The sequence below is a fragment of the Lissotriton helveticus genome, chromosome 6 (assembly GCF_964261635.1).
Source record: "Lissotriton helveticus chromosome 6, aLisHel1.1, whole genome shotgun sequence".
Taxonomy (NCBI): Eukaryota; Metazoa; Chordata; class Amphibia; order Caudata; family Salamandridae; genus Lissotriton; species Lissotriton helveticus.
The window spans coordinates 1,914,548,914-1,914,576,817 of NC_136067.1; the positions used below are offsets into that span (position 1 = coordinate 1,914,548,914).

General features: G+C 41.9%; 1 protein-coding gene across 1 annotated transcript in view; it reads left to right on the top strand.

Annotated features, from left to right (window-relative positions):
* Positions 1-27,904, top strand: part of LOC144762933 (xanthine dehydrogenase/oxidase-like) — a 1,098,251-nt gene that overhangs the window by 778,203 nt on the left and 292,144 nt on the right. The window contains exon 30 of the mRNA XM_078648234.1: positions 14,047-14,099. Coding sequence (XP_078504360.1) covers positions 14,047-14,099 — 53 coding nt within the window. The remainder of the gene's footprint in view (positions 1-14,046; positions 14,100-27,904) is intronic.

Here is a 27,904-nt window from a genome sequence, read left to right on the forward strand (position 1 = left end):
GTTCAGTCAAGCTCAAAGGGAGGGCAGGGAGCTAATGATAAGCCACAAAAGGACTTAGATTTAGTCCATACATTCCTTAAGTGTGCGCCGTTTGAGCCTCTACTCAGCTGTCTGCACAGGCTCTCTACCCTCATATCAGTCTTTCTCTTTACCATAAAATGGGCGGGCAGATGAACGAGTTACACCTCTGTCTGGCAACCAGCCTTACACCACCTTCCACCCAGACAAACTGGTTCTGCAGACTCAAGCGTCCTCCCTTCCGAAGGATGCAACTTCCTTTCACGTTGATATGAAGATCAGACTTCTGGCATTCTTTGCTCCACTTCACCCCCCTCAAGAGGAGGAGAGGATTTATACCATGTGGATCTGGAGAGGGCTCTCAGCTTCTATGGAACCAATTCTCAGAAACTCAATGCAATAACGCAGGAAATTCTGAATAGACGTAATCTGAGTAAATTTAGGATTTACAAAGTTCTATCTAGAATTAATCTACAGGAAAATCAGGGAAAAACAACCAGTATTTTATAATTATATTCGATTCCACCTAGTCGAAGTGTGTTTCTTTAGAAAAAACACAGTCATGATTCGGCAATCTCAATCAGGTGACAGTGCGGCTGACTCCAGTGGTCTTTTAATAATGTAACTAGACCACCTACATCAATACAACCATTCCCCAGGTTCATTTCAGTCCTGATGAGACCCTAGTATCTGGTAAAGGGTCAAAACACCATCAGCACCAACAAAAGACAAACCCTATTTTTGTATGAATTATCCACTGGATCCTGCCCTCTGTGTTTGAGTATATGTAATGTAATTGACTGTCTTTTAAAACATTAACCAATATACCCGTTTATGCTCACTCATATTGTCACTTTTGTTTTCTTTATGGTTTTGGTTTCTATTCACTTGGGGTTCTTATAAACATCTCTTCACCACTCACCTGAATTCGATTTCCTAATCATGACTTTGATTTTCCTAATGAAATACATTTTGATTTGGCTGAATCTAATATAATTATGATATACTGGTTGTTTTCCCCTGATTTTCCTATAGATTGATTTTAGACAGAACTTTGTCTGTCCTAAATGTAATTTGTTTTACTCAGATTAAGTCCATACAGGATTTCCCGCATTATTACATTGAGTTTCTGAACATGAATTCCATGTAAACACTTTTCCCAAGTTCTCCTTTTGTAATATAGGTCACATCACAAATTGCATCTCCGTTTGCAAACCAGTCAGTGTGCCAATTGCACATCCGTCGTTTGTGGATAGGGAAATCGCTGATTCTATATACGCACCAGGAGGATTACATTTTACATCAATAACTCTTTGGTACATAAGTCAATCACTTGATCATACCTTCCAGCAGACTATATACAATTAACTGTGAAGAACTGAATCTTGAACGTTTTGGTATTTTTACAGAGCCTACGGGGCACACTTTGCACTGTCTAGTATAACTTTATGTAACGTGTGTAGGGAATTGTCTCTTAAGGGCATCATACATCGGGAATATATCTCATCTTCACCAGAGCACAAGGCCCAAAAACAAGTGCTGGCATTTCCTATGTGTATTTGACATCTCCACAGTATAACACATATTAACACAGTGCCTGTCTTTTGTGCTCCTTTTTTTACTTCGTGTTGAAGGTTCCATCTCAGAAGGCTGTATATATACTTGCAAAGGGTAATCCTAGGTGTAGAGCTAAGGAGTGTTCTACAAAAGTCTGACATGCCAGCAGCAGGACAGGTTAGTGAAGAGTGCACTGATGGGAAAGTGGTAGTAAGGCAAAGAGCTCATGGGACAAGGTGGACTTAGGGGACGGATGGGCTGGTATGAAGTACCAGGCGACCTGGTATCTAAGCTGTGGATTCAGGAAAACAGCAGAGGTGCCAATCTTGGCATTAAAACTTTAGGTAGAGTCTTAATCCCTTAAAAGCCAGGACTTGCTGCAGTGGGCCGTACTGCAAGGATCCATCTTCCATTATACCAAACAAAATATAACCACCGATCCTTTAGATATTGTCCTGTTCAATTGCACCTTCTAGAGTCACCCAGATGGTGCATGATACCATCCTGAACCTCCCTAATGGCCACAAAGGAGGTATGGAAGTGCAGAATGACCACTCTGGTGGCCTATAATTGAAGGCAGTGCTCCCTCTAATACATGTAATACTAAGTGCACTAGACAAACTGAGAATGCCTTGATTGCATTGAGAATGTCTAAAGACCAAGGAGGAAACTCCCACCTGTAGCATATGTATTCCATAATATAAAAGTGTGGTACTGTGTCTTCTGTGTTACCATTGTGTGGTTGATGTACCCAGGGAAGAGTGACATGAGATATTTATGTATATATGTATTAACGTGGTATTCATATAGAGTAAACCTGGAGGAGCGGGACCTGCTGTGTACCCCATGTGCACTTATAGTTACTCTTTCATTGAAACATATAGGGCCATATGTATCAAGCCTTTTTCCCGTTTGCAAACGGACAGATTCTCAGAATCTGCCTGTTTCTAAATGGGAAAAAGCCTTTTGGATGTATCATCCCAAAATGCCATTGCAAAGTAGAGAATCGCAAAATTTGTGATTCTCTATTTTGCTAATGCAATTAAGGAATTGCAAATTGCATCTGCACCTGGATTTTGCCATCTGTGAGTCTATTTATTTATTCATTTATTAATGCAATTTTTATAGCGCACAAATACCCGGAGGTGTCTCGGCGCTGAAGAATAAAAGAACATACCGTTGAGAAGAGTGCTTACTGGTTAAAAAGCCACGTTTTTACAGGTTTCCTTAATGTCCTGAATGTCACGAGGGATGGGCTGACCTTGATGTGTAAAGGGAGAGTGTTCCACAGTCTAGTGGTAGCAACTATGAAAGATCTATCTCCCCATGATGGTTTATTTGTGCGAGGAATGGTTAGGCAGCGAGCTGAGGAAGAGCGAAGGGTTCTGGTAGGCATGTACAGGCTTTTTTCTAGAACTCTGGTCCAGAGTTATTGATTGCTTTGTATGCTATACATAGTGCCTTAAATTTGGTTTGGCTTCTGATTGGTAGCCAATGTAGTTGGCGAATGACTGGGGAAATTGATTTGAATTTATGCGTGCCAGAAAGTATTCTTGCCGCTGAATTCTGAACCAATTGTAGTTTATTTAAGACTTTCTCCTGAGCTTTCAGGAAGAGGCCATTACAATAGTTGATCTTCGACAAAATCAGAGTACACATGAGAGTTTTTCCTGCGCTAAGAGGAAGGAAAGGAAGAAGTTTCCTTATCATTCTAAGGGTATTGAAGGACAAGGAAACAACCAAATTCGCATGATGCTGCTGCTAAATGGTGCCACCCCAGTCCTGGACCCTTGAATGTGGGCCTAAGGTGCTTACCAGCAGAACTGACGCATCTTCTTTACTGAGCGGCGCAACCCCAAGCAGAACTGACACCTCGCCGCTGCTGTGTGGATTGGACCCATTGAAAAAACTTGCATCCCTGCCGCAACCCGCATCTTGAGACCGACGCATTACCTTCAGAACCACCACTGCACCATGCTTTCCCTTGACTTCTCATCGCAAGCTCAGTTGACGGGATCCTCAATGCAACAGGACCCTGCATCGTAGCCTCCTGCATCTCTGAACCAATTCATTGCCTCAGCTGCGCGACGAATCTTCAACGCAGACCCACACAATTCTCCACAACCAGTTTTTTTTTTTTTTTTTTGATTTAGTAAATTTTTATTGAAAAAAAATATAAGTGGAATATACATTTGGCAGTTCTTATATATACAGTCCATTTGTGAATGCGCGCTTTTTCCTTTGGTTTCCCCCCAGGTTACAGGAGGGGGGGGGAAGAGTAAAGGAGAAAAAGAGAGAAGAGGAGAAAGGGGTGGGGGGGGCTTCCTCAGATGCTCGTCGAGGGTACCCCACTTTTGGTTACTGGGTCCTCCTCAGATGCTCGTCGAGTGGGCGCCACATATATCCACAACCAGGTTTTAAGGTACTCTGTTCAGTGGGCCTAACTGGGTCCCTGTAGCTGGTCTGCTCTCCATTGCGGTCGGCCTGAACTTTTAACTTTGTCCCAGTCCAACGTAACCAGATATCACCAATAGCGCTTTGTGCTTTTTGGCGCTATTTTTCACTGTGAACTTTAAAAATCAATCTCTAAGCGTTTGCCAATTGGACTTTTGTAATTTTGGTCTTGTTTTATTTATTAAAATCAGAGCTACTTTTCTAAACTGGTGTGGAATCATGTTGTGTGGTGTTTTCACTGTTGTACTGTTTGAAGTGTTGCACAAATACTTTACACACTGCCACTGAGTTCAGCCCGACTGCTCTGTGCCAAACTACATCGGGTAAGCACAGGCTAATTGGGGCTTTGCTTGCACCTTACCCTGACCAGGACTGTGGTTGTTGCTTGACCAGGGCTTACACCCCAGTCAGCCAACAACCCAATTTCTAACAAGACTCTAGGCATGGATTTAAATAAAGAACATGTAGATCAGAGAGATGGGGAATGTCAATAATCTGCCTGCATTGATGGATTACCCAGGTCTATTAACAGACTTGCACATTCTACATCTGTGTTGTTAAGGCGTACTGTCAGCCTACAAGTAGAAATGGGCCACTACAGCGGCAATGTAGCTCGTGGACTGATACAGTTAATAAATACTGTAGATATATTACAAACCACTCATGTAGCAGATGTCAGTCAAGTACTACAATCACGGAATGATGACCAATCTAGTGTTAGTAGTATTTCTGTCAGTGACACTATGAGTGTGCATGAAACAAGGTGTTGCAGTGCTGTCGGTGGAAATCTTGGGGCTACCACTTCTGATCGTACCAAATGCAAGTCATGGCCATTTCTTTTCCTGTATTTTTGATTTTTTGTCCATCAATAGACATATATTACACACTTTTGTAAAAATATTGTGACATGAGGTAATGTTACATTACTTTGCTTACATGTACCGAGAAACATAGGAATAACGTTTGTTTATGATTTACCAACAAACATGCATTTGATTTATATTTGCTATTATTTAGCACATTTTTAACTTACCCTGCAACATAAGTATAAGTTATAATAGCACGCCATATTCGGCCCTCTACTGCTATTGATGCATCATTTTGTCTATGTCGTGGTAGCTGTTCTGCCTCCCCATCAGATTCAGACTCAGATATAGTAATTTATAAGCCTCTGAGAGTTGCCACATAGTGCAGAATTGCATATGTTGCCACAATTTTGCAACTGAATTCAGGAGAGTATTCTGTGGCACCGCCCATCTTGTGCAGACATCTGAATGTACTTTTCAAAATTACAAAACATGCGCGCAATGATACCTCTAGTTCTTCAATATGCAACATTGTAATGACTCTGACTCCATGTGGATGAATTCAGATATGGAGTCAGGATTCATGGGCATATGGCGTATGCAATATCACCTACAATGACAATGTAGACCTTTAGACATCATATTAACAATATGTAGTCTTTTTATTTACAAAAAATCATTAGCTAGCCATGTTACCCAAAATATATCTGTCATCAAAGTCTCCCTTTTGTAAAATGTAAATGTATGTATACTTGTAAAGCGCACTATCACCTTTCAGGCATCCTGGCGCTGTATACCGCTGTGGAACCCTTCCTGGCTTTTCCCTATGAGATGCCCCCTACTGGGCACCCCCAAGGTGAAACCAGGCATTCTAGCGCTTTCGTGGCCATTGTGGAGATTAAGCAAGCTATTGCCCAGAGTGGGGCCCATGATTAGAGTAGGCACCGAGGGGAGAATTATCGAGTCCGTGGACATTGAGCCCAAGACCCTGCCACGTCGGGAATTGAACCCTGGTCCCGGACCAGACCTCTGCTTCAGGGTCTGCCGCTCTAATCGGTGAGCCACACTTCTCCACTTTGTAGCCTTATATATATGCCAAATTGCATGAATAGGAAAGAATTGCAGCTGCTCCCTGGAACTCTTGCTACTATGTCTGTCTGTAATCACATGTTTAGCATCACACACCACTTGTATAGTTAAAGAATGAGAATTTTACCTGTTGCAGATTTATACTTTATGGTAGATGGCGGGCAGATTGGCAAGTGTGTTCCACACAGCCTATGGAATTGGGAAAGTTGGTTATCAAATAAAAATCTATCTTGGTGGTGTGCAATTCCTTTGCATTTCTAAAGAAATATATGTAGGTCATCATCATCATCATCATCATCGTAATCATAAATAACTTTATTTGGTTGGTTTGCATCAAAGTATAGAAAAAGAGCCATCATTTTGCAGTCTTAAACAAAGGAATAGGGTTCTTGGGTTACATATAAAATGCATGATAAAAAAACTGGATAAAAGCGTTAAAACAGGCAAGCTAGCCTTCCAGTTAAAAGCAACGCCACTTAAAAAATATTGAAATATAATCTTGTACACAGTTCGTTTGTTTAAGTAACCAACATTTCACAATCACAAGAATTCATTTTTGGTAATAACAGTCATTGCAGCCTAAGGTAAAAACTTCTGTTGATTAATCCAGAATGAAAATAGAAAGCGACTAACTGCAAAAACTACTGGCCCAGATGTATCTGTTTTTAGGATTCTGTAGGCAACCTGGTATTGACTGGATCCAAGGTTTAACCCCTTCCCTGCAGCGGTAATTCCCCCACCGTGCTGGGTGGGGCGGGGGGTGAGCGCAGTGCTCATGACAAGACCAGCTCGTCATGAGTCACAGTGGAGCTGTGCTCATGACGATCTGGTCTCGACACGACCCCGCCCACTGATTATTTTGCCCGCACAGGCTGCGAATCAATCGCTCCTGTGTGGCGCGGAGCCGGCATGATGAGCCCAGCTCGTCATGAGCACAGCTCCATTGTGACTCATGACGAGCTGGGCTCGTCATGAGCACCCACAAGGTTAAACAGATCGGTTGTATCCACCTCCTGCGGATCAGTTATTTATTTATTTTAGAGGTTTCATATAGCACTGGCTAGACCCAGAGGTATCAGAGCGCTTTAAAGGAGCAAGTGATAAATTGAGAAAAAATAGGCCAGCAAGGGACTTTATTCAAGTTATTAATATCAGCAACTTTGGGACTCTGATTAATTGGGAACCCACACTACAGCAAGTTAGTGGCTGAGAATAAAAGGTATCTCTAAAACAAGAGGATAATGTTACCACACTAACAAAATAAATGAATACAATAACCAGGTTTTTGTGTCAAAAGATGAATATTTTCTTAAAGACAAAAAGATTTAACAGGGTACAGAAAAATGCATTTCAGATATACAAGGGGTATCTTATACACTCCTATAATACATCAGAAAGTAGGTCCAAACTGCTGAAATAAAGTAACACAATGACTTCAACTCAAAGAGTAAATGAAAATCAATCGTGGTTGATGAATAACGTGCAGAAATGGACTCAATAGTCGACGTTTCGGTCTTTGCGATATTATTTCATAAGACCATCATCAGGACATAGGTTTTATGCATCTAAGTGATGACCCTCTGGAAAAATATAACAAAATAACATAATATTATAACCTGGTTAAGTTAATATTTTTTAATTACATCAATTCTATACATGACCATTACCATGAAGATAGAGATAAAATACAATTTCTTTTGAATACTAAACAACATGTTAAATTAATACAACAAACAAATCGTGGTAAGACTCTTTTGGGTCGGTGTGGCGACTCAATAACGATCTTTGAGTTACTAATAAATCACAAGAAAGATTAAAAGATTATTTGTAAGTGAATCACACTTACTCCACAATATGAAAAATCCACTTCCTATTTGGGTCAGTGGTTTTGACTGATATAATTCAGATGGTGTGGACACTCTGTCAATATTAAATCAGGAACTTCAATGTAGAAAATGCTGTAAAACAAGAGTAACTGGTTCAAGGTGCTGTAACGTGATAATATACCATATACAGTTGAACCATGTTTCAGGTAGAAGTAACCTTAGGACACAGTTTGAAAAAGAAGTAGAAGAAAGCCACCATTCACTTTCATAGGGTTTGCTACTTCAATTGCAGGTGATAGGACGTCACAATCAGGTTATAATATTATGTTATTTTGTTATATTTTTCCAGAGGGTCATCACTTAGATGCATAAAACCTATGTCCTGATGATGGTCTTATGAAATAATATCGCAAAGACCGAAACGTCGACTATTGAGTCCAATTCTGCACGTTATTCATCAACCACGATTGATTTTCATTTACTCTTTGAGTTGAAGTCATTGTGTTACTTTATTTCAGCAGTTTGGACCTACTGTCTGATGTATTATGTATAAGATACCCCTTGTATATCTGAAATGCATTTTTCTGTACCCTGTTAAATCTTAAATCTATTTGTTTTTAAGAAAATAATCTTTTGACACAAAAACCTGGTTATTGTATTCATTTATTTTGTTAGTGTGGTAACATTATCCTCTTGTTTTAGAGATACCTTTTAGTCTCAGCCACTAACTTGCAGTAGTGTGGGTTCCTAATTAATCCCAAAGTTGCTGATATTAATAACTTGAATAAAGTCCCTTGCTGGCCTATTTTTTCTCAATTTATCATTTGCCCAAGCCCGCAAGGGTATATTGGTTGCTCACCCATTCTTTAATTTTTACAGGAGCAAGAGCAAGGCAAATGTTAATGGAACAGCGGATACAAGCAAAATACAATCAAGAACATGAGAATATCCACATTGTATCAGGAGAAAGGCAAAAAAAACCTTAGGATCAAAGGTTACATACAGTTAAAAACATAAGGGAGGTGTGACAGAGGAACACTCATAAATAAATACAACAGGAGACCGTGTAAACAGAACACATAAAAATTACAGAACTGTAGTTAGAACTTAAAATACATGGGAGACCATGGAGAGCAAGGTAGGTGTGAACAATAGGAGAACACAAGTAAAAAGAAAAGCCAGCAGATCGTCAGAGAGATGACCTGAACAGGTGTCACAAGATATCAGGTTCTGAAAGAGTCATGTATTGCAGTATGTATTGAAGAGATGGCATTAAAGGTCTCTTTTGAAGCCATGGTAGGAGGGGTTACAACGAACGTCCCTCGGAAGGGAATTCCAGATGCTAGGTGCATTTCCTGAGAAGGAGCGAGTCTGGGTAGATTTCTTTTGGGGAACGAGGAGAAGAGCATTAGAGCTTCTCATCGGCCTGGCACTTCCCACTCTTGTGAGTTTATTTGTTAAGTAGGCCAGGGATTAAGAATGAATACATTTGTGGGTGATGCAGGCGGTCTTGTAGATGCATCTTCCTTTGATGGGGAGCCTATTTAGGGACTTGAGGGCAAGCGTGATGTGATCAAACATTTGCAGTCAGTTATAAGCCGGGCAGCCATATTGAGCACAGATCTGAGGGGGGCAAGGTAAGCTTTAAGGCTTCCAGTGAGAATAGCATTACCGTAGTCAAGTTTATAGAGGACTAGTGATTGAACGACCCATTAGAAGCCATCTTGAGGGATGAGGGGTTTGATTTTTTTGAGGTGTTTAAGTGTGAAAAGAGCTCCTTTAGCTGAGTTATTAATATGGTCCTTCAGTGCCAAATTTTTGTCCAGGAAGAAACCTAATGATTTAGCCGAGTTGGGTAGAGTGAGCGGACAGTTTAGGGCTGTGAGGTCAGTAATCCAGCTTTTGATAGGGAGGTGGTTACTTTTGAGGGAGAATAGAATAATTTCCATTTTGTTGGGGTTCAATTTTAGATGGTTGGAGTAAAACCAGGATTGAATCTTGCTCTGAGTGTTGTTTAGATAAAGGATGTCGCTGTGTGAATTTATTTAGTAGTAGAGTTGCTTGTTGTCAGCACAAAGGTGATAATTGAGCCCGGCTTAATGCATAATGATAGTAAGGGGTTCCATGAAGAGGTTGAAGGGTGACGGGGAGAGAATTGAGCCTTGGGGTACACCCAGAGAGAACGGAGTAAGATTGGAGAGGCAGGAGTTAATTTTAATTTGTTGTATTTGGTGTTGGAGGTAGGAGTTGAGCCGGTTTAGGACAGTGCCATTGAGGCCAGAACGATTCTGGAGAGACTCCAGTAAGGATGAATGATTGACTGTATCGCACACTGCTGAGAGGTCCAGAAGGATAAGAAGGCAAGCCTCTCCATTCTCTAAGGAACGATGAATGTTGTCAACAATGTTATGCATGGCGGTTTGGGTGCTGCAGCCTTTCCTGAAACCAGATTGGAAGGAGTCAAGTACGTTGTATTTGCCTGACACATTTCTCCATGGTTTTAGCTGAGAGTGGGAGGTTAGAGATGGCACAGAGGTTGTTGGGATCATTAGAGGCAGCCTTGTGGTTTTTAAGAATGGGAGTTATTTACCCAAGTTGAAGGGTGTCAGGGACACACCCTGAGGCAAGGGAGGCGTTAATAATTATAGTCCAACATGGGGCAATTATGTGGTTTAGGTTATGTACTAGCTGAGTGTGGAGTGGGTCTTTGGTATGAGAGGTCCGCTTTACTTTTTCAATGATATTAAAGACTTCAAGCTCAGACATGGGTTTGAAATTAATCCAAGTGGCATCGTTTTTCAGTTATGTGTTGGAAAGGATGTCTCCAGAACCAATAGGAGTAGGTTGATTGAAGAAAGGATCAGGAGGCTGGGTTGGTGTGGAGAAAGGGGAGATGTTAAGAGAGATTTGGCAATTGTGAAAGGCTGTGATTTGAGGGAAGGATTGATCAATTTTGGCAATTGTGTCCGTGAAGAAGCTGGCAATTTCCTCACATCTTTTGTTGGAGGCCGTCAGATCAGGAGGGCCAGAGGAGGTTTGTCTTATGACAATGTTAAAGAGTACTCTGGGCCTATTTTTAGCATGATCCATTTGGGAACAGAAGGAAGATGCTTTTTCACTGAAAATGTGCTTCTTATAAGCTGATCTTGCAGATCTAAGGAGAGCTAAATGTGAAGGCTCAGAGAACATGGTAAAATGAGTATCAACGTGAAAGGAGCATAGTGCTGAGAAGTGCCTCACATTCTGAACAGTTTTTAGAAAGAGAAGTATGCCTGTGGCAAAAGTCACATAGCTAGCAGGAGGAATATGAGAAGTTTGTTATGAAAGTGAAGACCGTTGCCATGTGTTTAGGACATGAAAAAAGAAAACGCCGGTTTACCTTGACGAGAAACAGGCGAGCGACGGCCGATACAAAATGACGGCCGCACGCATCCAAAATGAAGTGAATTGCCTCCACCTCCACTGGCTCGTCCGGGGTCCAAAAAACAATCAAAACGGCACCAAAAGCCGCCTCAAACCTTTAATCAGCATGTTCCTGCATCCGCTTGCCTCAAATTGCGGAGAAAACGTCTTTAAATAATATAAGAGCTCCGCGCCCGAGAGGAGCTCAAATTGGAGCCGCCATCTTGTTGCGGTATGAGACCACATCCCTTCAATCCATATCTTGAACCCATCTGCATGATCCTTAGGATCTCTGGGGTCCTCTGCCACCTGTACTCTGATGATACCAATGTTAATTGGCAGGACGCATATCTGAATTACAGATGTCGAAATATTCCTCCTCAAACTAAACCCTGCAAAACAGAATTTCTTCTTATGTCTCCAAGAAAAGCTAATCCTTCTGTTCATGACTGGATGGAACTCCTCCTCACCTTGAAGGGCCACACCTCCACTGTTTAGAATGGAATGTCTTTTGTATAGCACCCTCAGCAGCCATCTCAACCTCTAGAGTCACATCAGAGCCATGGCCTAGACAGCCCAGTTTCAGCTTAGGCCACTATGGGGATTCAGGCAACTCATCCCAGAACAGGACCCAAAACCAGCTGTCCAGGTGGTGTTTTTTTCCATACCTGACTACCGGATCACACTCCTCTCAGACATCCCTAAAGTTCTTTTATGCATACTCGAGGCACTTCTACATGCTACAGCCCACTTTGTGACCAGTCGCAAGAAATTTGACCACATCCCCCCTATCCTGTAATCCCTGCAGTGGCTTCTTTTAGTGGCGAGAGCCCAATTTAAAACCACCTGCACCACTCACAAAGCACAGCACTCATCTATAATGTCGTAACTAACTGAAAATTCCGGTAGGCAAAGGAAGGTCAAGAAATGCTCACTCTCTTCTCCTTGAACCATCCCCTCTTCAATCGAGAGTAGTTATTTGTTGAACCAACCCTTCTCTGGAAGCACTACACCAATTTGGAACTACTTCTCTCTGACTCTCCGCTTGCCCACGTGCCTTGATACCTTCAATAATGATCTCAATGCTCTTCTCAGTGAAATACACTTTGGCTAAATTCCTTTTGCCTCCATCCACTCTCCTATATATGCTTTAATTAGTCTGAGGTTATATCTCAAATATTCCCTTCATAGACTGATTTTTACTTACGTACGTACATCTTTCCTCCCATTCACTCCTCATTTTTTGCCTTTCATTCCCCCTAGGTTTCAACTCTATGGTATTCTCATTGTGATTGTCATGTTTCGGTTCTATTGTAAATTGCTCCGGTACCTCCAGGCCAAGTTTGCGCTATATAAAATCATAAAAAATAAATAAAACTGTCTAAAACTACTTCACTGTAAAATACATATGTAATTATTGTCTTATCTTCACATGTACAAGGTCTAGGAGGTACTAGTGGAATTAAAAGCAGTAATTATATACTTTACCTTACAAAGTAGTGGTAAGTTAATGTAGTGAATGCAGTGTTATTGTCAAGTGATCCATCACATGCCATGCATTGACTCTCCCACACCAGAAAAATCTCAAATTTACCCTGGATTAAGTTTCACATGCTGCTTTGTCATCCAAGACAGATTTTTTTCTGGGTAAGGGCGACATGTCGGCAACCAAGCAGACTTTCAAATAGACAAATTGATGATAAAAAATGCTAGAAACAGATCACCCAAACATTCAAGATAATAAGTAAAGAGAGGATGCAAAGATTAAACTCAGCCAGAGGACAGCCAGCAGAAACAGGAATGTTTCTACACTGTTAACATGAGTTTCCCTTTTCCTAAATCTGTATTACGCTGTCCTGAGAGCCTATATTTTCGATTCAAATGATCTTTTATGTTTAATATTAAAAAACATCATTGAACCCAGTGGGGAGATATGTCGTGCTCCCTTAAAGAGAGATGATTATAACAGAGGAAGGTACGTGGCTAGTGAGATTCTGCAATGGTGATAATGGCATCCAAAACTATTTTGAAAGATTTATAACATGATGAGAGGAAAATAGACTAGTCATAGTAGAAAGATCCATATTAGGGACCAAGGGCTAGATGTAGGTAATTGTAATTTACCGATTCGAAAATACCAAATTTTACCGATTCGGTATTTTCGATTCGGTAAATGTAATGTAGATAAAAAGTCGGTAAAAAAATACCGACTCGTTAAGATTTGGTATTTACCGATGTCAATTACCGAATCGGTAAATACCGATTCGGTAAAATAGGGAAAGAGTCAAGGGTGGCAGGGTGTCACTTTGACATCCTGTTGCACAACTGAATAGTGCTGGTGTGCACATGTGGCATGCATACATGCCCTAAGGGCATGTATGTCTGTCACATGGCACAGGTGTGAATGCACAGATTTGCATTTACAGAGGTATTCCTTATTTACCACCAACTAATAGTTGGTGGTAAATAACGAAACCTTAAAGCACAAAAGCACTCTTTAAATTGCTTCCTACATCTCATTTACCGATTCGGTAAATACCGAATCGGTAAATGATGATTCGGTAAATACCGAATCTGTAAATACCGAATCGGTAAATACCGATTCCTTATTTACCGAATCTGTAAATATACCACCTACATCTGAAAAGGCTATTACCAGGCGGTAACGGCCGTTTTCGGCCGTTACCAACTGGTAATAGCCTTCCTACGTCTGGCCCTAATTCACAAATCTTTTTTTCCGCAAATAAGTTTACTTGTAGAAATTCATGATTAAATCAGAAGTCAGTTATTCAAACTGCTAACATACTTGTGAGTTAGTCCCTTAATGATTCATTGTTGGATTTTCTTGCATAAATTGATAAATAAGTCTTGTTTCATATCTTATTTCATTCAAGGTGTTGGCAGCATATATGGATCAAGTGAGTCTGTCGGCTACAGGATTTTTCAAGTAAGCAAATAACAATGTTATATTAAAACTATTACTGTGTATCAAACTGGTTCAAATGGGCAGGTGGATATCCTGAAGAAGCAACAACTAATTTTCAGTAGTGTCTCATCTGGTTTTTGTGAGCACCATGCATCTAGTGTCTGGCTTCAAAGGAGCACTTTAAGTAAGCTATGTTCAAAAAAGATGACACACATCCAGCTTTGTTTATAATCAATCCTCATTTGAAAGCCATTAAAACAATAAAGATTATTTTTAGTTAATTATTCCACTTCAATGTTGTTGTTTAAATGTAATGCAAAACATGTTGAATGCGAAGGCACTACTAGTTCTTTAAAAGTTTGTAAGTTGCCTAGAGTGGCTTTACTTACTCTTTATTTATGTAGTTGAGATGCTAAAGCATAAATGGATCAATTAAATAGATGACAGCAAAACAATTTATTAAGTTCTCCCTTTGTAAAGCCATAACAATACGGGCTGACATTAGAAAATATTATCTTTATATGGATTTATTATAAATTAAATTTTGTAGTATGATTTATTTTATATTTTGTTATTGTGTTTTAAATTTTGCATTTGAATCGTCTTAATCTTCGAGGCAATTAATCAACATTTATAAAGCGCAACACTGTCACCCTTAGGGGAATATGGGCGCTATGTCTCTGTAGAAGAGCCAGGTCTTGAGTCTCTTTCTGGAGTCTGCCAGCAAGGGGGCTATACGTAGCTGGAGGTGAAGGTCATTCCAAGTCTTGGCAGTGATGTAGAAGAAGGAGCGGCCACCGCGGCGACAGATGTGGGTGGTGTGTGCAAGGGTGAATGAAGAGGATTGCAGGTATCTGGAGGGATGGTGGAAGTTCAGTCGGTGGTTGATGTAGGCAGGTCCTAGGTTGTGGATGGCTTTGTAGGCATGCATGAGGAACTCGTACTTGCATCTCTTCTTGATGGGGAGCCAGTGGAGGTCTCTTAGGTGGGGGGCAATGTGGGTACATTTGGGTGGTCCAGGATGAGTCTGGCTGCAGTGTTCTGTATGGTCTGGAGTCTAATAAGGAGCTGGGTGGGGATGCCAGCGTTGAGGGCATTGCCGTAGTCAAGACGGCTGGTGGCAAGGGCCTGCATGATAATCTTTTTGTTGTTGGTTGAGATACATCTGAAGATTCTGCGGAGCATGTGGATTGTATGGAAATAGGAGAAGGTGACAGCTTTGATTTATCATTTCGTGGTCAGTTGCCTGTTGAGGATGATGCCCAGGTTGCGTGCATGGTCAGTCGGTGTGGATGTAGGTCCGAGTTCTGCAGGCCACCAGCTGTGGCCACAAGAGGAGGTGTTTTTCCTGATGATCAGAACTTCCTCAATTGCTTTGGCCTGGGTAGGGGAGCAAGGAGATCGGCCAGTAATTTTTCAGATTGCTGTGGTCGGCAGAGGCTGTCTTTAGGGTGGGTCTGATATCTACATGTCCCCATCTGTCTGGGAAGGTTGCTGTAGACATGGAGGTGCTGAGGATGCTGGTGAGTTGCGTGCTGATTGGGTTGATTGCAAGTTTGAAGAGGTGGTGGGGGTAGGGATCGGTGGGTGCCCCCGAGCGGATGGAAGACATGATGGCTGAGGTGGTCAGAGCGGAGAGAAGGTGGTAATAGTTTGGCTGATGAACGCTAGTTGGTAGAGGCCGTTGGGGTTGAGGGTGGCAGGTTGGAGGCTGAAGTTGTTGTAGATGTTGGTGATCTTGCTGTGGAAGTAGTCAGAGAGGGTGTTGCAGAGTTCTTGGGAGGAGTGGTTGGTGTTCTCTATGGCTGTTGTGCTCGAGAATTCTTTGACTATTTTGAAGATTCTTGTTGTGTCGTAGTAAGGAATTCCAGTAGACGTGATTAGGTTACAGATGAATACGTTTATTGTTCTTGGATGGTAAGTAGGTTTTCCAGTAAAGATGTAACTAAGGCCCCACCAGGAGCATCTTCTCTACTGCTCAGTGTAATGAAGTCACTTGTTCCCCGGCTGGAATGTCCAGCGTGGAACCTTGGTCCCTCTATGTTCCTCCCCTCTGTATTCTCGAAATGACAGTTGAGATCCTTTGGCTGTTGGATGAGGTTGTATTAAATACCTCTTACTCAACTATATCATATGTGTCCTCTCACTTTGTTACACTGGCGACGCTTGGCTGGATGAAGAAGAAGGATCAAGAAAAGAGGAAACAACCTCAATGACAACAAGGAAAAAGGTTATTTAAAAAAAAAAAAGAAGGAAAAAGTCACTCTTCAACCGGAGTTCGATTACTGCTGTTTATTCTGGTGTCAGGTTCGAGGAAACATCGGGCGGCAGAACGAGGAGGTGAATTGATGGCAAAAAAAATAATTGCGCTGTTTCTGAGAAGAGGAGGTAGGCCCGTGTGTCTTCCCTTCGTCTAACGTGACGTATTGAGAAATGGAAGAAAGGTGCCCTCTCGCCTACAGAAAAGCGTCCGGATGTTTTGTGGCGGCCATCTTGAGTGAGTGTGAAACTCGGAAAAAGAAAAAGAAGCTCAACTCAATGTAAAAAGTAACCCAAGCGTTTTTTTTGTCGGCCATTTTGAGTCAGGATCAAACTCCCAGGCTGAAAACAAGCTCGAATTACTAAAGAAAAAGGCGAGTACAGCGTGGGACGAGTGTCTGGACATCGGAAAGCGGCTGTTTTGGTGGGAAAAGGATCGTTTGGAGGAATCTAATTTTGAATCCTGTGGTGAACTTGGAACAGTGGAAGACGGATGGAAAATGGAATTCAAGGGAGTCTAGTTACTTGAAACTCACCAGGCGTGTTGATAAAGGACTACTTTCACACGGTGACAGGCACACCTTTTTTTTTAATGTTATATTTAATTTTAAATTAATTCTGCCTCACCAGTAGTAAGGACATCAACGGTGACAGGCACACCTAGGGTATACTCTTTGGGTATTAATATTCCTACAGCATTTCATATTGATATATATATGCAATTGTTTTTATTAATTGCATGTTTGGTAGGAAGTTATTACTGTAAAAAAAAAAAAGATGAATACTTAAGAATTTTTTTGGGGGGAAACTGAAACGTGTATTGCTCTAGGTGATTGATTTAAAGTTAAAAGAACTAATTTGTGAATAGCTGCTGTGCAGAATGTTACTTCTCCACCGTTTTTTTATCAGATCCTGGAGAACCTTTAGTTAAATGGAAAAAATGGAAAAAGATTTTTGAGAACTATGCTAGAGTGTTTGGTGCTAACTTGAGTGGGGAAAGAAAACATGCTTTATTAATGCATTGTTTAGGCGGAGAAGGACAGGAGGTGTTAGAAAATGTACCTTTACTTACACAAGCTGATCAGAGAGGTTTGAATGAGTATGACATTTGTGTAAGGCAATTGGATTTACATTACCTGCCTAAGGTAAGCACAATTATGGAGAGGTACTATTTTGGCCTGCGTGAACAAGGGAAGGAGGAAAGTGTAGAAGAATTCATAACTTCATTACGGAAATTGGCGTCAAGTTGTAAATTTGGTGGGTTGGTGGAAGAAAGAGTTAGAGATCAATTTGTTTTGAGGTGCGGAAGTGATAAGATCAGGGAGGAGCTCTGGCTTAAGGATGAGCCACCTTTGGATGAAGTTATTAGTATCGCAAAGAGGGTTGAGCACATGTTAAAATGTGTTGGAGAGCTGAGCAAAGTCGGTAAAGAAGAATCTACAAGTAGTAAGGTTCAGGAAGTAGAGTGTCAGGTGGTACAGAAAGATGTAAAGGAGAAAATTGAAGAACCTGTGCGTGAGAGTAGTACCGAGGTGGACAGCAGTGCTGTTAAGTTACAGTCTGCTAGGAAGTTTTCTACACCTTTTCAAGGCAATTGTTATAGGTGTGGAAGATTTTGACACATGGCTAATGCAAAGGAGTGTCCAGCAAATAGGTTCAGTTGCAATGTGTGTGGCAAAAAGGGTCACCTTGGAAAGAATTGCAGATTGAGAAACAAGAGAGATTATGGGACAGAGACTAAGTTGGTTAGTTTTCAAATAAGTGAAAATGACGTGGAACATCCTACAGATTGGGTTTTAGTGGGGGATGTAAGTGTTGAGATGAAGTTTGATTTATGTTCCCACATCACCTTTGTTGCAAAGGATGTCTACATAAAAATTTTTAAAGGGAGAAAGTTTCTTATGAAACCAGATATTAATCCCAGAGGTTACAATGAGTTGCCCATCAAGTTGTTGGGTTACTTTGAAGATTGTATTGAGTTTAAAGGAAGATTTACTGACGCAAAAATATATGTGGCTGAACGTGGTGACAGTTTGTTAAGCTGGTCACATCAGGCACGTTTAGGTGTCATTCTTAACCCTAATGCACATCCTTCTGTACAAGTTCAATCAGTCGAAGGGGATGAAAACAAATTTGTAAAAGAATTTGGTGATTTGTTTTCTGACAAGTTGGGCTGTTTGAAAGGTTATAATCACCATATAAAGTTGAAACTTGGTGCTACCCCTGTTGCAGCAAGAGTCAGACGTATTCCAGTTTGTGTACAAGAAGCCGTAAAGAAGGAGATTGGAAAATTGTTGTCCACAGGTGTAATTTAAGCTGTTGAAGCGACAGAGTGGCTTGCCCCTATTGTAGTAGCTCGTAAACCCAATAATGAGATTCGTCTATGTGTGGACCTTCGTGCACTGAATAAAGAGGTGATAATTGATAAATATCCTCTTCCAAATATAGAGGAATTAGTTTCAACACTTGACGGTGCTTGCTATTTCACCACCTTGGATATGGCTTCAGCTTATTACCAGGTTCCTTTGAGTGGGGAGTGTCAGGAGTTAACATCCTTCATTACTCCTATGGGGGCATTTAAGTTTCTAAGAATGCCGTTTGGTCTGGTGTCTGCGGCATCAGTATTTCAAAGGATTATGGAAGATTTGTTCAAAGGGATACCAGGGGTTAGATGTTACCAAGATGATGTGTTGATTTGTGGAAAGGATGTGTTTGAACATCATGGGAGGGTTCATACTGTATTAAAAAGAATGTTGGATGCGGATCTGACTTTACGCAGAAGCAAATGTAAATTTGGTGTCACAGAACTTGATTACCTGGGTCATCACATTTCGAGACTTGGTATTAGTCCTAAGAGAGAGTTAGTTGACACAATTGAAATGTTAGAAGAACCTGCCTCTAAAGAATAAGTCTCCTCGTTTTTGGGAATGGCGTAGTTCTATAATAAGTTTGTGAGGAATTTTGCCGATAAGACTGTACATTTGAGGAAGCTTTTGTGTAAAAATGTGGAGTTTGTGTGGTCGAAAGAATGCAGTGTGGAGTTCAAACAAGTGAAGTCTGATCTTAGGAATGCACCTGACTTACAGGCATTTGTACCTGGGGATCCTACTTTCATTGTGACTGATGCGAGCAATAAAGATCTGGGTTCTCTGTTAATTCAGGTAATGAAGGGTCGTGAAGAGTTGATTGCGTGTGCTTCTAGGTGCTTAAAAGGGGCTGAACTAAGTTATTCGGTCATTGAAAAAGAAGCCTTGGCAATATTCTGGTCGGTAAACAAATTCAGGAAGTTTGTGTGGGGTTCATCTTTTACAGTCAGATCTGATCACAAACCTCTAAAGGAAATATTTGAAAGAAAGGGTTTGGATTCCATTTCCTCAAGGATAAGGAGGTGGGTAATCTCCTTGCAGGAGTATGATTTTAAGTTTGAGTACATTCCTGGAAAGAGTAACGTCTCGGCGGATTGCTTGTCTAGATTGGTGAGTGTTGTAGGTGAGGTTGGTGGTCAGGATGTTGGTGAGCAAATAGATTTTGATTCCGAATTAAGTGTTTGTGATGTTACTCTGGGAGCTGTGAAGGAAGATGAATGGAAGGTTGAGTTGGCAAAGGATGATGAAATGTTGGGTGTTATCAGCCTTTTGCATCAGAATAAGTCATCTTCCCTTAACAAACCATGGTCTTTGGTGGCAAATGAATTGGCTGTTGTTGATGGTCTACTTATGAGAGGAACCAGATTGATTCCGCCGTTGAATCTTAGGAAGGTTATAGTGGACATGGCCCATGAAGGACATATGGGAATTTCTAAGACAAAAGAACGCATCCGTCAGAATTTTTGGTGGCCGGGTTTGGACATAATGGTGGAACGTGTTGTAAGGGAGTGTACTCCTTGTCAGATCAGTGACAAAGTGCTCAAAACAAGAAGCCCACCCATGGTTTGTAGAAGATTGCCTAGATCTCCCTGGGATGAGTTGGCAATAGATATTGTGGGTCCTTTGCATGGTGAAAGACAGACTCCCTACATGTTGGTTTTGTTAGATCTATATTCCCGGTGGGTGGAGGTAAGTTTGGTAAGGGAGGTCACAAGTCAGTCCGTGATTTCCTTTCTAGATTCTGTGTTCAAAAGGGAGAGTTTTCCCAACTCTATTCTTTCAGACAATGGTCCTCAGTTTTGTTCAGGTGTTATGGAGGACTATCTTGTCAAGTGTGGTGTGGTTCATAAGAAAATTTCATTATATCACCCTGAGGCGAATGGTGCTTTGGAGAGATTTAACAGGACTCTTAAGGAGTGTATTCAGTTGGCAAAGGTTAATTGTTTGGATTGGAGGAGGGAGCTACAGAGCCGGATAACAGCTTATATGTTCACCCCGCATTCATCCACGGGTAAAACACCGTTTGAACTTTTCAAGGGGAGGGCTCCTAACACTTGTTTGTGTCCTGCATGGATGGTGACTGACAAAGGTGTTAAAAACAATGAAGTTGCGGCTTGGAGAGATAAAGAATTATCTTTGCAACTTAGAAGGAAAGTGTATATTGACAAGAAAAAGTCTGCAAAGGTTATGAATTTTAAAGTTGGGAGAAAGTTAAGATAAAAGCACCTGTTGGATGTCAAAATTGGTCGAAGTTCTCTGCTCCTAGAACCATTGTGAAACTTTTCAAAAATGCTGTTAAGACAGAGGATGGTCGTATATGGAATCACAGCCGTCTCTCTCACTTTGCTGGATATGATTCTTCTTTTTCTGACAGGTCCCCTTCTGGAGGTCTTTCTTCTGTTCCTGTTCAGGAGTCTGCTGGTTCTCGCAGGAGTGTGAGAGTTCGCAGGTGGCCTTTGCACTTGCGTGATTATGTTTAATTGTTCTCAGCTATGTTGTTACTTATTTAATTGTCAAGAGGAAGAAGTGTAATGAAGTCACTTGTTCACCGGCTGGAATGTCCAGCGTGGAACCTTGGTCCCTCTATGTTCCTCCCCTCTGTATTCTCGACATGACAGTTGAGATCCTTTGGCTGTTGGATGAGGTTGTATTAAATACCTCTTACTCAACTATATCATATGTGTCCTCTCACTTTGTTACATTCAGCCCAGGATCCAACTGACAGTCCAACTCACAGCAATCCACACATTTCACTGACATCACAATCCACACCAACATTCTACTCTCACTGGCTGAACAGCAGAGGCAGAGAAACAAGGAAGAAGTAAGGTACAAACCTAAAGTAAGCAATGGGTGGCCAGCACCCAAGCAGGAAGCAAGCAGAGGTGAATTACATTCAAGAGGATGAAAATACACCAAACCATAAAGCAAGCAAAGGGTGGCACACACCCAACCAGAAAGTAAGCACAGGGTGACAAACACCCAAACAGAAAGCAATCATAAGTAAGCAGTGGGTGGCTTACAAACAACCAAAAATCAAGCAATGGGTGGCTTACACCCAACCAGAAATCAAGCAGAGGGTGGCATACACCCAACCAGAATAAAAAAACGGTTGACTTACAGCCAACAGAAAGCAAGCAATGGGTGGCTACACCCAACCAGTAAGCAAGAACGGGTGGCGTACACCCAACACATCATCCCAGAGGAAAGACATGTAAAGAAAAAAATAGAGTGGGAATAGAATATAGAATAACACCAAATTTTAAATCCCCAAAGCAAACAGAGTAAAAATATATGGGTTTAAAAGTACCTTTCCTTTCATATTTCGTCTTTGAAGACTGAACATTTGGAGGATCATATGCATGCTCACTCTGACCATGAGCTCTGAAGAAGATTGCACAACGGGGCTAGTCACCACTTCCAATATTGCGGTAAGTAAGCATTGCATGTGTACAGTGGCTCCAGGCGCGAACGTGGGCCAAACATTGCTGCACAGCTGTGCAGGGACGTAGGACAGTGAAACGTCACAGATGAAGGATCGCGGGTCGAAGGAAAGCTGCGCTGAATGAAGTCCACGTGAGACCCAAATTGAAGGTAGGCGGGCGCGAGTGTCACTTGACGCTTGCCACAATTTCAAAATTGCAGCAGATGAACTGTCATGATGGGCTCACAGGTGGAAGAATAATGGTAAAACAGCTTTAACATCTCCCACATAACTACCCTTACAGCCAGTGCCAAAACCACTGAGAAAGTGTCACTTGTAATTTCCATCGCAAGTAAAGCTTGGCATACTCAAAGTGATGCGAACCAAACTCAATCCACCACAGCAAAGTCCATTCTCGCAAAACATAAAGTAATACCATTTTGCAGTAAAGCCCAGTCACGTTAAAAAATAGCGCAGATACTCTGTGCAGCATGAGAAAACAGCTAGTCATACAAAAACTGTTGATGAAACAAACTGAGTCCGAGAAACAATGTGTCAAATAGATTTAAGTCAACACAGGTTCAGGGTGAAGACTTCCACAGCTATGCAAGTTCTCCAAACAGGTGTGCAGGCAAAGCCAAGTCAAAGGCAGTAGAAATCATACACCATTGCAATGCAGCAGCAACAAACAGCAGGAATCAGGCAGGAAGAACCATACTCCCTGTGAATGGCAGCAGGGTGTCAATGGCAGCAGAAAACAAGCAGCAGGAAACATACGCCCTGTCAATAGGCTACCCGGTGAAACTGGACACTGGTTGGACGGAAGGGCATAAAATCCTAAGGTAGGTTCTTTTTTAAGTAAAATCTTGAATAAAAGTACATTATGAAGCTTGAAGTAAATCCTCACGCGTAGTTTTGATCCCATCCTCGTCGCCAATTTGTTTTGTGTCATAGTAAGGAGACGCCACGTTAAACGTAGAAGCTGGGAACCGGGACCCTATACCTCAGCGATTAATCTCTGTAACGTGAGACAGAGAAGAAACAGGGCTGTGTCCCGAACCATTGAAAGACGAGCAACTTTTGCGGCAATTCTCCCAGCCTGCCTTGATAATTATATCACCCTTTTACAGCCATAAATATAGGTGATACCCTGGCTTATCATGAGTTCAACGAGACGTTTTTAAACGCTCTGTGGTTGGCGATGTTATTTTATACCTACTAGATACAACATTTGCGATTCCTTCAAAGGTCAGATAATTCGACCCTGTGTACTGTGTTACACCTCCGCAGATTGATTGATTTAATTTGGGAACCTTTATAATTCCGACATCCGTACACAAAAAGGGAAAAATATGTTAATGACCCCCTGATCACGACAGACATTGAACAAAGTCTTGAGAAAGGTGGACAGAATCTGAAAAATCCACCGAAACGCGTCGACGCTTTCTTGTCATGTATAATTCAAGACTCTGTCATCGTTGATGAAATATTTGTTATTTGAGCACCCGACATTGAAGTTAGACAACAGGATTTCGAATATACGATTAGTATTGCAGAAATTCTATGTCTTACTGTTTCTGTCCTTTGTGTTCCAATTATGCGGGTCGTAATTGAATGTTATTTTTAGTTATGAAATGTTTTCATTCAAATTTTAGTATGGTCTTTGTTAAAGTACCACATGAATTTTATTGTATGTATACATAATAAATTGTAATTTTTTTACTGATTAGGTTGTAGATTTGTCATATATCTTCTTAATTTAAGTGTGGATAGCTCATGTTACGTTATTTCATTCACAGTTCAGTTCAAGGGAACGTCACTTTTACTTCATAGTAAGGAGTTCCAGTAGACGTGTTTAGGTTACAGATGAATAAGTGTATTGTCCTTAGATGTTAAGTAGGATTTCCAGTAAAGATGTAAATAAGGCCCCACCAGGAGCAGCCTCTCTGCTACTCAGCCCAGGATCCAACTGACAGTCCAACTCACAGGAATCCACACATTCCAATGACATCACCATCCACAACAACATTCTACTCTCACTGGCTGAACAGCAGAGGCAGAGAAACAAGGAGGATGTAAGGTACAAACCTGCTTTCTTTGCTTCTTTGATGTGCCAGTGATAGTTGCTGAGAGTTGTTTCGTGGGTAAACACCCATTACTCCGCAATTTTCATCCTGCATACCATCACTCCGCATACTTTCATTACGAAAGTACCATGACTCCGCAATGCCTTTATAACGTAAGGCATTACATCTTATATGCTTTTACCACGCATGTATTTACAACGAAATTAGTTGTAAATGCATGAATGGTAAAATCATATCTTTTTTTAATTTAAGTTTAAGGTAAGTATATGGTTTTGGGGTCTAGTGGTATATGTTTTGGGGTACAGGGGTATTTTAATTGGGGTACAGGGGTATGGGTTTAAGGTAAGTATATGGTTTTGGTTTTGGGCTATTTTAATAGGGGTATGGGTTTAGGGTAAGTATATGGTTTTGGTTTTGGGGTGTAGTGGTATGGGTTTTGGGGTACAGGGGTATTTTTAGGGTTCAGGGCTAGGTATGGGTTTTGGGGTACAGGGGTATTTTTAGGGTTCAGGGCTAGGTATGGGGTTTGGGGTACAGGGGTATTTTTAGGGTTCAGGGCAAGGTTTGGGTTTTGGGGTACAGGGGGGTACAGGGCTATTTTTAGGGTTCAGGGCTAGGTATGGGTTTTGGGGTACAGGGGTATTTGTAGGGTTCAGGGCAAGGTTTGGGTTTTGGGGTACAGGGGTATTTTTAGGGTTCAGGGCAAGATATGGGTTTTGGGGTAATGTAATGTAATGTAAAAATTATTTATAGAGCGCTCGGACACCACTGGTTTCATGGCGCTATGGAACGAATAAGCACAGGTGGGAAACAAGGTGCAGATGTTTAGTCATCATACGCTTGCCGGAACAAGTGAGTTTTTAACAGTTTCCTGAAGGATGTATAACAAGAGGTGGACCGGAGTGTATATGGAAGGGAGTTCCAAAGCTTGGGTGCCAAAAAAGAAAACCCAAGGCCGCCATGTTTCTTCCGCTTGAAAGAGGGAATGGAAAGAAGGTTATGGTGTAGGGAATGGAGGTTACGAGAAGGGACATAACGATGAATCCTAGATGTTACGAAGGCAGGGCCATGGCCGGTCAATGATTTAAAGACAGTGCAGCCAAGTTTAAAAATACTGCGTTTTGCCACCGGAAGCCAATGAAGCTTTTTCATCAAGGGGGAGATGTGTTGGTGTTTAGTTTGACGAAAAATAAGGCTCGCCGCTTGATTCTGCACCAGTTTTAATTTGCGGAGCTGATAACCTGGAATGCCAACGTAAAGAGCGTTGGCATAGTTAAGGCGGGAGGTGACCAATGCCATGATGACTAATACAAGGGCCTCAGTGGTCAAAAACCTGGAGATTTTTCGAATTCTCCGTAGATGGAAAAAGCACGACGAAGTGACTGCATTGATCTGAGGTGTAAGAGAGAGGTCCTTGCTGATGATTACCCCTAAACTCTTTACGGAGTCGGCAAGGGAGGGAGCGGAGCCCCAAGAAGGTGGCCAAAAGTTGGGGTTCCAGGGATTAAGAGAGCCTCCGGTTAGGACGAGCTCTGTTTTGTCGGGGTTAAGTTTCAATTGGCTTTGCACATCCATTCGCCAATAAAAGTCATAGTAGTCTGAAAGTCGGCGATGGATGTGGATGAGGAATTAAGATTGAAAACCATTTGAATGTCATCAGCGTAATTAAGGATAGTGGCTGAGTTATTACGTAGGGATCGAATCAGGGGTTGCATATACAGATTAAATAAGAGTGTTGATAAAGCAGACCCCTGTGGGACCCCACAAGTTAGTTTCTCGGTAGTGGCTGAGAAGGTGGATAGTTGGACAGCCTGGGAGCGATGGGATAAAAAGGATCTGATCCACTCCAGGGCCACGCCCTGGATGCCGGCGCCGCCGACACAGTCGATAAGAAGATCATGATCGACCGTGTCGAAAGCAGCCGACAAATCCAAGAGCACAAGGGCCTGGGGTATGTTGTTATCAGCTCCCCTCCTGAGCTCGTCCACCACAGCCACAATACCAGCCTCAGTAGAGTGTCCCGGCCGAAAACTCGCCTGCTGGGGATCCAGGAATAGGGAGGACTCAATAAAAGAACTGAGACAGTTGGTCACATGGGCCTCTAAGATTTTACTGAGGAAAGGGAGCAGGGAGATGGGGCAGAAGTTACTCAATACTAGGGGGTCAGCATTGGGCTTTTTGAGAATGGGCACCACTGCGGCACACTTGAAAGAGTCAGGAACAATACCTGTGGTCAATGAACTATTGAGTAGTGAAAGTGGAGGATCGGGACATGCTCGAAAAGTTTCTTTTAGAATATGAGGGGGGCAGAAGTCATTCGGGGTGCCAGAGCTTACTCTATTCAAAAGGGCCAAGAACTCTGATTTAGAGATCAAGGGAATATGATCTAACACCAGTGGATTTCTGCAAGTGATAACGGGGACCGAAGGTGGAATAGAAGACGGAATATTATTTTTAATGATGGCAATTTTTTCAATGAAAAAAGCGTTTAATGAGTCACACAGAGCCTGTGAGGGGGCCAGTTTGGCCATTACCCGGTCTGGTTGAGTAAGCTCATTAACGATGGAGAAGACATCTTTGGATTTGGACGAGGAGTTAATAATTTTTTGAGAAAAATATGTAATTTTAGTTTGTAAAATAGAATTTTTATAATGTTTTAGTAGAGTGGTATAAATGGTTTTCTCCTCAAAGGTGTAATTGGGGTACAGGGGCATTTTTAGGGTTCAGGGCTAGGTATGGGTTTTGGGGTACAGGGGTATTTTTAGGGTTCAGGGCTAGGTTTGGGTTTTGGTGTACAGGGGTATTTTTAGGGTTCAGGGCTAGGTATGGGTTTTGGGGTACAGGGGTATTTTTAGGGTTCAGGGCTAGGTTTGGGTTTTGGTGTACAGGGGTATTTTTAGGGTTCAGGGCTAGGTATGGGTTTGGGGTACAGGGGTATTTTTAGGGTTCAGGGCTAGGTTTGGTTTTAGGGGTACAGTGGTATTTTTAGGGTTCAGGGCTAGATATGGGTTTTGGGGTACAGGGGTATTTTTAGGGTTCAGGGCTAGGTATGGGTTTTGGGGTACAGGGGTATTTTTAGGGTTCAGGGCTAGATATGGGTTTTGGGGTACAGGGGTATTTTTAGGGTTCAGGGCTAGATATGGGTTTTGGGGTACAGGGGTATTTTTAAGGTTCAGGGCTAGGTTTGGGTTTTGGGGTACAGGAGTATTTTTAGGGTTTAGGGCTAGGTATGGGTTTTGGGGTACAGGGGTATTTTTAGGGTTCAGGGCTAGATATGGGTTTTGGGGTACAGGGGTATGTTTAGGGTTCAGGGCTAGGTTTGGGTTTTGGGGTACAGGGCTATTTTTAGGGTTCAGGGCTAGATATGGGTTTTGGGGTACAGGGGTATTTTTAGGGTTGAGGGCAAGGTTTGGGTTTTGGGGTACAGGGGTATTTTTAGGGTTCATGGCTAGATATGGGTTTTGGGGTACAGGAGTATTTTTAGGGTTCAGGGCAAGGTTTGGATTTTGGGGTACAGGGGTATTTTTAGGGTTCAGGGCTAGATATGGGTTTTGGGGTACAGGGGTATTTTTGGGGTTCAGGGCAAGGTTTGGGTTTTGGGGTACAGGGGTATTTTTAGGGTTCAGGGCTAGATATGGGTTTTGGGGTACAGGGGTATTTTTAGGGTTCAGGGCAAGGTTTGGGTTTTGG